This window comes from Glycine soja, chromosome 8 (assembly GCF_004193775.1).
Source record: "Glycine soja cultivar W05 chromosome 8, ASM419377v2, whole genome shotgun sequence".
Lineage (NCBI taxonomy): Eukaryota > Viridiplantae > Streptophyta > Magnoliopsida > Fabales > Fabaceae > Glycine > Glycine soja.
Window position 1 is genome coordinate 9,557,864 of NC_041009.1, and position 11,840 is coordinate 9,569,703.

The 11,840-nt window shown below is 34.1% G+C and overlaps 1 protein-coding gene across 1 annotated transcript; it reads left to right on the forward strand.

Annotated features, from left to right (window-relative positions):
- Positions 1 to 314: 314 nt before the first annotated feature.
- On the forward strand, positions 315 to 4,199 carry LOC114421767 (translocase of chloroplast 159, chloroplastic-like). The gene has a single exon (XM_028387833.1). The coding sequence runs from the start codon at positions 388 to 390 to the stop codon at positions 3,934 to 3,936; it is 3,549 nt and encodes a 1,182-aa protein (XP_028243634.1). The 5' UTR covers positions 315 to 387; the 3' UTR covers positions 3,937 to 4,199.
- Positions 4,200 to 11,840: the final 7,641 nt, after the last annotated feature.

An 11,840-nucleotide genomic window follows, 5' to 3' on the forward strand; every position in this document is an offset into this window, starting at 1 on the left:
AGTGCAACAAACAACCTTTAGCAACAATTATAAGATAACTATCATATCCTTTATTATGTTAGCCACCAAATAAACTCTAAACTCTCTTTGGAACTCATCTTATTTCCTTGAATATTTTTGTCAAAAGTGAACATATGATTTTTTTTAAGAGGAACATAAGATTGTGTATTCAGGTTTCTTAAGGAAAAAAAAAATAAAAAGATTAAGTGATTGATGAGATGAGTAAGGCAAAAAAGAAAATAAAAATGGGGTTGGGAGAAAAGCGTTGTATGCTAGTAGTAGTGATTGGATAGATATAGATATATAAGACACTACCCGAGTCGAGAGAGAGAGAGCTTAAAACCCTTTGGCTGCGCCTCACCCAATCCTAAAACCTTATCTCTTCCAATGGATTCTTCTTCTCTTCCCCAAACCTCTCTTCCTCCCGCTTCCGACTCTGAGAACGATGATGGCTTCTTAAGCGGTGAAGAGTCCGATTTCGAGCCCGAGCCCACCAGGCCCGTTCTCGTCAACTCTTCTTCTCAGCCCCCTCATGAGCCCGTCTTCGATTCTCCTCCCCACAGACCCATTGCGAAGGTGTCCGGGGACGATGATGATGATGATGATGACGGTTCCATTGTTGAGGACGCGGACGACGACGTCGTTTTGGAGGAAGGCGGTGAGAAAGAGGAATCGGGTGAGGCGGTGAAGGATGGGGAAGTTAGCGATAGTAACGAGGTCTTTGTGGAGGCCTCTGGCGGTGATGATGTTGCTGTTGAGAATGGAGTCGAATTCAGTGGCGCTGATAAAGGGTTTGAGGGTGCTGCTGTTGAATTGAATGAGAAAGAGGACAAAGTTAATGACGGTGGGACCGATAATTCGGATTCTGAAGTTGTGGTGGACGAGAAGAAGGGTGAGGGTGTTGATGTTGAAAAGGATGATGATGGTGGTGGTGGTGTGGATGCTGCTGTTGATAACGTCGAGGTTAATGTGTTGGGGTCTGGGGATGATGTAGGGGTTGAGGAGTCTCAGATTAAAGGGCTAGACGAGGCCGCGGTGAGTCTGGAGAATGGTTTTGAGCCCATTGAGAAGGGTGAGGAGGAGGTTGTTGATGGGGGTGATGAGTCTGCCGTTGGCCCTGTACATGACGGTCAATCGGGTACTGAAGGTGTTGGTGTTGGTGAGAATGGAGTTGAAGGGGATGGGTTGAAGAGTGACATTGATGTTCCTCCTGAGGAAGGTGGTGGAGGTTCGGAGTTTGTTGAGAAAAATGAAGTAAAGATGGAGGGTGATGTTGGTCAACATGGTGACAGGGAGATTGATGATTCGGTGTTGGATGGGGAAATTGGGAGCCATGTGGAGGAGATTGGTGGCAATGGTGAGAGGGAGATTAATGGTTCGGTGTCGGATGAGAAGGGTGATGGACTGGTGTTTGGAAGCACTGAGGCTGCCAATAAGTTCCTGGAGGATTTGGAATTACATCAATCGCGTGATGCTGAGAGGATTGTTACTGACTCGGACGAAGAAGAGGAGTCTGACGATGAAGGAGAAGGCAAGGAGCTGTTTGATACTGCTACATTGGCAGCTCTTTTGAAAGCGGCATCGGGTGCGGACCAAGATGGCGGCAGCATCACAATAACCTCTCAAGATGGGTCCAGGCTTTTCTCTGTTGAGCGCCCTGCTGGCTTGGGATCACCGCTCCAGTCAGGTAAACCTGCCGTGAGGCAAACTCGTCCGAGTCTTTTTACTCCTTCCATGAGTAGACCTAGTGCCATTTCTGATAGCAATTTGAGCCAAGAGGAGAAAAATAAACTGGAGAAATTGCATGAAATTAGGGTCAAATACTTGAGACTAGTTCATAGGCTGGGTTTTACTACAGAAGAATCAATAGCAGCACAGGTGCTGTATCGGATGACACTTGTTGCAGGCAGGCAAAGTGGTCAAATGTTTAGCGTAGAGTCTGCAAAGGAGACTGCTTCGCGTCTTGAAGCTGAGGGAAGAGATGATTTTGATTTTTCTGTAAATATTCTGGTTCTTGGGAAAGCAGGTGTGGGCAAGAGTGCTACAATAAATTCAATTTTCGGCGAGACAAAGACCAGCATTAATGCTTGTGGTCCTGCTACTACTTCTGTGAAAGAAATTGTTGGGGTGGTTGATGGAGTGAAGTTAAGGATTTTTGACACACCAGGCCTCAAATCTTCTGCATTGGAACAAAATTTCAATATGAAAGTCCTGTCTGCGGTGAAGAAATTGACTAAAAAATCTCCCCCTGATATTGTCCTCTATGTGGATCGCCTGGACCTGCAAACTAGAGATATGAATGACCTGCCTATGTTAAGATCAATTACTAGTGTCCTGGGTTCATCAATATGGCGAAATGTCATAGTCACTCTGACCCATGCTGCCTCTGCTCCTCCAGACGGGCCATCAGGTGCCCCATTGAGTTATGAAGTATTTGTTGCTCAAAGATCTCATACAGTTCAACAAACCATTGGACAAGCTGTTGGGGACCTACGTCTTATGAATCCGAGCTTAATGAATCCAGTTTCTCTTGTTGAAAACCATCCTTCTTGTCGAAAAAATAGAGATGGCCAGAAGGTGCTTCCTAATGGTCAAAGTTGGAGACCTCTCTTGTTGCTCTTATGCTTCTCAATGAAGATTCTCTCTGATGCTAGTAACTCTACAAAAACTCAAGAATCATTTGACCACCGCAGGCTGTTTGGTTTTCGTCCCCGCTCCCCACCACTTCCATACTTGTTATCTTCGTTATTGCAGACACATACATACCCAAAACTCCCTGCAGATCAAAGTGGGCCTGACAATGGTGATTCTGATGTTGAAATGGCTGATTTATCTGATTCTGATCTAGATGAAGATGAGGATGAGTATGACCAGCTCCCACCATTTAAGCCTATGAAGAAATCTCAGGTTGCTAAGCTTACTAAAGAACAGCAGAAAGCATATTTTGATGAGTACGATTATCGGGTGAAACTTCTACAGAAAAAGCAATGGAGAGAGGAGTTGAGAAGGATGAGAGAGATGAAGAAAAAAGGTAACACAAAAGAAAATGACTATGGTTACATGGAAGAAGATGATCAAGAGAATGGAAGTCCAGCAGCAGTGCCAGTTCCATTGCCTGATATGGCCATGCCACCATCCTTTGACAGTGACAATCCAGCCTATAGATACCGTTTCTTAGAGCCAACTTCACAACTCCTGACAAGGCCAGTCTTAGACAACCATGGATGGGATCACGATTGTGGTTATGATGGTGTAAACATTGAACAGAGTCTAGCTATCATCAATAAATTCCCAGCAGCTGTCACTGTTCACGTAACAAAGGATAAGAAAGACTTCACCATCCAGTTGGATTCCTCAGTTGCTGCAAAACTTGGAGAGAATGGATCAGCCATGGCAGGCTTTGACATTCAAAGCGTTGGAAAGCAGCTATCTTACAGTGTTAGAGGAGAGACAAAATTGAAAAATTTCAAAAGAAATAAAACTTCTGCTGGGGTGTCTGTGACATATTTGGGTGAAAATGTGTGTACTGGGCTGAAAGTTGAGGATCAGATTGCTGTGGGGAAACGCTTGGTATTAGTGGGTAGCACAGGGGTTGTGAAGTCTAAAACTGATTCTGCTTATGGTGCCAACGTTGAAGTGAGGCTTAGAGAGGCAGATTTTCCAATTGGCCAGGACCAGTCTTCACTGAGCCTTTCTCTTGTGAAGTGGAGGGGAGACCTTGCTTTAGGGGCCAATCTTCAGTCCCAAATTTCTGTTGGACGAGGTTATAAGGTGGCTGTTCGTGCTGGATTGAACAACAAGCTCAGTGGACAGATCACTGTGAGAACAAGTAGCTCAGACCAGCTTCAGATTGCCCTTGTTGCTATCCTTCCGATTGCCAAGGCTATCTACAAAAACTTCTGGCCTGGGGCTAGTGAGAATTATTCTATCTACTAGATTGTGTCTTTTGTTTGCGTTGCTAGCAAGGAAAAGTAGACTACGAGTTTATCATATCGTGTTGCTTCTTTTCATGACTGTCTTAAATAATGAGTTTTTTTTTTAGTTTCGTCTAGACTATTGAATCTCCTGCTATATTAGTGCTTTTATGTGCCTGAAAATTGTTCTGCTATTGAGATGGAACCTACAAGGAATTGATTCATAAATTTTGTTAGCATCTATTTTTGAATAATGTTGATATAAGATTATGCTGTTATTCCTGATTTCTTTGCTCTATAACTTCTGCTTATAGGTTATACATTGAAACCTTGTTTGAAATAATGTGGTTTTGCTCAATATGTTTAATGTGCCTAGTTTCATTGGCCCAGAATGTTGTTTGCAACTCGATGGTATCTTTATATATACTACTTAGCTAAATGCTTTCTTTTTTCTCCATTTTATTTATTTGTTTTCCTCCTTGTTTTTTTTCTAATCTCTAGCATGTTGCTGCATTCTTTAGGCAAATGCATAATTTGCTTCCATTTTTGAGAAAGGTGTTGTATGTGATTTGCAACTCGTCTCATTAGATAGTGGGATCTTGAGTGTCGGGTATAGATAGTCAACTTGTTTAATCCTTACCGTTACAAACATTTTCAAATATACTGTATAAAATAATGTTAAGTTAGATTTCTCTCCATGATAATTAACAATGCTTGATTTCTCTTTTATGATAATTAACAATGCTTAATTTCTCTTTTATGATAATTAACCTGTCATTTTTAAGCATGATTTGGCTATTCTAAGTTCTGCTAATGTGAGGTTTTTGATATCCTTTACGAAAGATAATTTTATTTGAGTTAGATAAAACCATCATGCATCATGGATGATAAAGCCAAGCGTGTCACATTATGGAGAATACGATCGAATCACATAATGTCAGAATTTCTTAATTAATACCATTTCTCCCATTAAGATTAACATCACAAACTTGACATCATAGAATAAGACTCAAATAATGGACCGGATAGCCTATTTATGCTGGTCTAAATCTAGTTTCGTCGAGGAAACGACTCAAACGAGGTTGGTAATTGCTTTTTTATCTTTCTCTAATAAAAAAGGCTAAGCATAATTGAAATTAATGGTGGAGCTCATTATTATTACTCAAGTGATAATGGGTACAGGCTATCCTTATATAGAAGAAAGCTACCGCTGTACTGTACAGCTGTCATATTTTAAAAAACTAACAAATATCCTAACAAACATTATGAATTTACTTTTCTATATATTTACACATATAGTGTATTTACATACACCAATATTCTCTTTTATTTGTGTACCCCATTTTTGTTTTTTTTAATCTTTTTTCCCCAAAATATCTTATTTCCATAATATTAAGGTCTGGAATTTATTTTAGTGCGAGTAAATGTTCCAATAGACACCACTCTAGATATAAATTTTAAGCTTAATTTATTGATAGGTAATTTATTGAACGAGTGATTTTAGTCGTATGATTTCAATTGTTCAAATCAAATGTCCATATCTTTATAACCAATTAAATTTAATTTACTGTCAATTTTTTAATGATGTGTTAGAGATTATGAGACTTGATATAATGATATCACATTCAAAAATGAAATTTGAAAATTGTAAAAAATATTTTAAGGTGAGATTTGAACTCCTGTGCTTTAACACCACACATAAGAACTACTAGAACATTATCCCATCATTTATTTGGTTTTATAATAGTATATGTTTAGTAGTAGTAAAGATGTGTAATTTTTTTCCCACATTTAAGTTACATAATATATTTTTCACATAATATAAGTGTCTTAATAGTTTTAATCATGCATGATGTTAAAGCATTTGATAATAAGTTCATTTTTCACCTTGAAAACTTACACAATTTTTAAACGTCATTTTTTAGTGCCAATAAACATGTCAGTGTCGCAATATCTTTAACAAGCTACCAAAAAAAAAAGTGTCTAAATGAATGAAATCCATGTCATCTCTTTTTGAGAGAAGAAAAGTGTTTGGCTGTATTACATTCATGTTAAGAGTATGGACAATTGATCACATAAACTAAAATCACCTATTTGATTACTATATGGACAAAAATACAATTAAGTGAGATTTTGACAATAATTTTTATAAACGGGAAACATTCATGTATTTTAAGCATGATTTTTCGCTTAAAATTGGGCAATATTATTTACCATAACTTCCATTTCAATAATATTTTCTAAGACATTAAGCAATGAGTTGCTATGACAACTTAGGAGTTAAAACTTCACCCATCAATTATATGACACAAACTCGCATGGACCTTCTACATGGATAAATTAAAAGCTACCTCTCCTTAAATAAATAAATTGAAAAAGATGCAAACAAAAACTTAAAACACTTCCACCACGTTCTCTGCTTTTATTAGTTAATAGTTCTGGTTGTGTACGTCTTTCAAGAAACAAAAACAAATAGTTCTAGTTGCTATTCATGTGCTATTTGATTTTACTCCCAAAGAAATATTGAAGCCGAAGGAAATGGATAGAGAAATTATTCTTTGCTGTCATTACTAACCATAACCATGAGGGTCCTCATAGTTCAAAAGGGAACTGCTGGCATCTTTTGTTGTAAGTATCTGATTGTCAAGTGAGTCTAGCCAGCAATGATCATTTAGTATATGTCTTGCTGTGACAAAAACTGCGAGGTTTTTGTTTTATTATTTACCACAAGTTGTTGGATCAAAGAAAACTTCTTAGTCATCCTTGTCCACCTATGATTCTATTCTTGTCACTAATAATGCTGCTTAAAAGGTAACATGACATATTCAACATTTTTTCAACATATATATTCTTTCATCGTTTTATTACATGGAAAAACACTCAGATCATTATAGACTTGCACTAAGCCCAGACCATTTAGGATTTTAGCATTGAAAATGTGCTAGAATGTTGTATAATATAACGAAAGAGGTATATGAATTAATCAATAAACGCATTTCCCTCTTATGGACAACCAACATTTCTATTTTCTACAACCAGGCCACTTGTTTCTTTCTTTTCTCGTTGTTCTAAACGAAAAATATAGTATAACAAAATTTGGAAATTGACGGAGTCAAAGTTTGTAACAATTACCAAAAGTGAGTAACGATAATATCATGTTTGGGAATCTTATTCAGAAATACAATAATAATACTTTTGACTTCAATAACTTATTAATCATTTGCGACCCAGAATTTGAATTACCAAGAACATGAAAAGTTTAGATTTATAACTTTTTTGTTCACATATGAATTGATACTGTTCGTGGAATGAACCTTACATTACCTGCTCATTGTTATTTCTATTATTTTGCTGGTACGTTATAGTTATAACCTTTCTGCAAATATATAGCATCAATTTAATTCTGATGATTCATTATTATAATTAAGCGCGTTCCGAATTCTGAAGATTATGAATGCTTGTCTTGGGGGCTTGACTTGATTCCAGCAATATTTGAGTACTATAATTTATAAATAAATAAAAAAAACATTTTAGTCCAGAGGATTTGCATGGTTACAATCCTAAGTTTTACATACATATATACATATATATATTCTAGTTAAATTATTGTTGATATTATCAATCTAGTGTGTGTTGATATATTACATTATTCTTCATCCCAAACATTAAGATCCACAAATTTGAAGTATGAATTTTTATTGAGTATAATGAGTCAGGTCAAATTAAATTTTACCTTGAATACACATGCATGCTTATTTAAACTAAGACTTGAGTCTAAGTGTCCAACCATTTTCATAAGAGGTTATTTGATATTTTTAAAACATTAATTTGATTTAAAAGTGTATTTAAGATATTAGTATAATAAAAATTGTTACGGGTTGAGCCTAGGGCTAGGTCCAACCTATATCATATCTCTACAACGTAATTAACAATTTCTGGGAGTTTTCAATATAGTCAACAGTAAGAATAAAACCAACATCAAAATAGTGTATAATTGCTCACAAGGAACTTTAGGCATTCTGTGTTACACTACCAACATCACTACAAGAGATAAGCATTCAATATATATTGTCAGAAATATATATGACTACCAAATTAATCAATTTTAAGATATGAGGCTAAGATCAAATTGACTGAAAATAGAGGGATTCTAAAACCTTTTTACCTAAAAATACAATTAAATAGAAGAAAAATCTCCACACCTCTTTTTTACAAAAATCAATTGGCCAAGTTAATTTTATTATAATTATTAAAATGTAAGGTAGTTTTTATAATAGTTAAATTATGTAATTGTAATATTAATACAATTAACTTGGCCAATTGAGTTTCCAGAAAAACTATGGTCAATTGAAGATAGAAATTTATTATTTTTTTATTATATTTTGAGTAAAGTGTATTTTTAGTCAATTTGATTTACATCCTTATATTTTAAATTAATGAATTTGATCCTCACAATTTTGAAACAATTTCTTAATATAATATAGTAGTCAAATTTGATTAAAATAGAAGGACTTAAAAATATATTTATTTTCTAATAATGAATGACTAAATTAATCAACTATTGGAATAAATTGTGTCTATATCAACATATTTTTTTTTTAATTTCTTTTTCTCTCGCCAGAGCTCCTCATGTGAACTTCCTTTATATATATATATATATATATATATATATATATTCACGTGACCTTTCTTTATGACCCACCATATAAATAAATATAAAAGAATGAATCAATTCATGCATGTTGAATTGATTATATAAGACAGCCAAGTTGGGGAACTTAATTATTAATCGATATTATGTCGGGTAAATAAACACATCGGACTATACACTTAAAACTCTATAGATTAATAATGTTAGGACCTGAAAAATTTATTAATTTAGAGAGTTATTAATTTATCAATAAATTAATAATTATTAATTTAAAGAGTTTTTAAGTAATTATACTGTACATACCAAACAAAAATGCAAACTAGTCTATGTCTCTTAGAATTATGTTGCAGCGAATCTTGGAACTCAATGTAAATTAGTAACTACTGTGTTTATATGCATTGAAAATCAATAATAATTTTTGAAGTAGTAAATATAAACAAGAGGAACAAATGTGTTCAATGCATTTTTAACCAAGTTTGACATATATAAATTACTATTGAAAAATCATCTATGTCTCAATAAACTACTAAATCATATTTCAATAGAGTGTAATATATTTTTTTCAATTTCTATGAATTATTATTTATGATTTTCTTGAAACTAAAAATTATAAAGGGATCTCACGAAAAATTATTATTTTATTATTTTATCGAATTTTTCAATTTTTTACATTGACCCAAGTCGGGGTCTGACAAATTTATTATTTTAAAGAATTTATTAATTTACTGAGTATTAATTTAAAGATTTCTAGTGTAAGTAGCATTTTAAATTCACAGTATTTTGTTAAATACCACAACTAACCTTGACAATAATAAATGATATCTTGTTATAATTAATTGCAGTGACATTACATAAACAATTAACCTATAGATAATCGTGGGGCTTCCTTTTACATATTGTCAACGTGGAGCTATATATGAATTTTCAGACTCATAACTCCCGCCACTCCCTTTTACACTTCTCTCCATCGTTATGTTTCCTTCCAATTAAATATCTCATCATAGGCTTTTCAATCCAAGTTTCTAAGATAGGTGCAATGTCACACAAAAAGAGAGTAAAAAACTCTATCCAATGTCTATGTATATCGACCTTACATATTTCTTGTCATGCATGGATCCCTTTGACAGCTCAAGAACAATGGTGAGATTCGGGAAAGATGTAAAAAGAAAGTAAAGACATTCTAGAGTGAGAAAGTTGGTGGGAGGGGTCTTGTAAAGAAAATAGATCATCACCCATCACCCAAAAGTCTAGGACATTCTTTTGGTGCATGTCAAGAAATAGATCATCACCCATCGCCCACAAAGGTAAAAAAAGCCTTAGGTCCCCCCTTGGGACTTGAAGGGGATCTCTACCTTAGTTTATATTTGTATTTTTTTATTATTATTAAAAAACGAATGTATTATAATTCGTACGAATTTGTTAATACCAAAATGTCTCGAATCGGTACTTTAACCAACCATGATATGTATGCACGTATAGATGAGTTAGAGAAGAAATTACCAATCAAATTGTATCAATTCAATTTGTACTGTTTTGACAAGTTCGTTCTCATATTCTTTATCATTTTCTAATTTCAAATCCTCGTAATGCCGTAATGAGCCAAGTTAAAAAGGTATTCGTTGCAATTTGCCCTATCGTGGATTTGTTTTCCAGAGAAAGTACCATAAACTCATAAAGTAAATTGTATCACGTGCGTCGACGATTTTTTTAAAGTAAAACTGTAAAAGTATGATTGGATTTGATTATTTAAAGAAAGAGCTGAAGTTATAAGATTTACTTAGTAATAGAATATAAAAAAAAATATTATCTAAATTGTTTTAAAGATAATTTTTTAATAAGAACTAAATTGATTTTTTTAAATATAAATTTAAAAAATACATAAGGACAAAAAATATATTTTAGTCTAAAAAAAAGTTTTTATATTTGTTGATTTACATGAAAAAGCCTTAAATGACACTTGAAAAAGAACAAAGATAATAAAAAAATAGAGTAGTTAAAATAACATTTATATATCATTAACGGATACTATAAAAGTAGTTGTAGACTTGTAGGATTAGAATTCAAGACCACAATTTTAGAATCAGGATATATTTGGATACCAAACATAATCAATTATAATTCCAAAAATCATGATAAATACTTGAAAATTAGAAGCAACAAAGAGTGGCTTTGCTGTGATTGTGAAAAAATAACTGAGGCACGGCATACCAAAAGAGGCACTAAATTGATTAAAAGCAAGACTAATGATAAAACAAAATGTGAATTAATATAATTCTTAAAATTAGTCCTACTAATTAATATGGTCTTTGACATTACAAAAAATTGTACTAGTACTATTTATTTGAATACTTGTTATTGTAGCAGATGTACGTGCAATTACGTTAACCGCGAGATGCTGTTTTGGGGTCAAAGTTTGCGAAGCTGCAACTTTTAAAACCCTACACTACACCACACTCTGCAACAACAAGCAGCACACCAAACGCTTGTCCATATCTTCCTGTCTGCTATCTCCCTTCACGCCTAACGTACCACTGCTACATGTCTACATCCCCATCTCTCTCTCCTCACTCATCTATGCACATTCATTATACATGAATCACATGCCCCCCCCACTCATGCATGCATCACAACCCATCAACATTGAATTTCAAACCATTTGTCATCAAATGAATTAGTGTTATCCAACGGATTAACCCTATACTCAAATTATTTTCATCTCCTATTTTTTCATTATGTCTTTTAAATTCACATGCTGAATTAACTACTTGCAAAGCATTGCTTTAATTAATCCACAGACAAAATGTAAATCACCAATATATCTTTGTCTTGAACTCTTGATCAAAGAGGAGATAGATTGTTGATTAAGCCTTTTTTTTAGCCAAAAGGCTTCCTCATTATATAATTGTGAGATACACTATTCTTTTTGCTCTAATTCTATTTTAATTTTATTACAGAAGTAAAATAAAGTACTAAATGATAAATAATCACCCACTGTGTTTATTCAGTGCTTTATAGGTAAATAGGAAGATTAATAAGGTTACTGATAGGCTTGCGTCTTTAGCCTTCTTTTTCTATTGTAAGTTATTGGCCAGAAGAGGTTCCACTTGAAGTCCCTGGTTTAGTGGAACAATTTGTACCGAATTTGACTTTTGCTTATAAATGAAATACCAATTTCCTATAAAATAAATCATCATCAAGAGTGTGTAAATATACTTTGAAAATTATAATTTAACTTACCTTTTTTAGAAGATAATTTAACATACTAAAAATGATTT

What these genes read in the sequence shown, in the direction of transcription:
- LOC114421767 (XM_028387833.1), top strand. Translation starts at nt 388, where the DNA reads ATGGATTCTTCTTCTCTTCCCCAAACCTCTCTTCCTCCCGCTTCCGAC.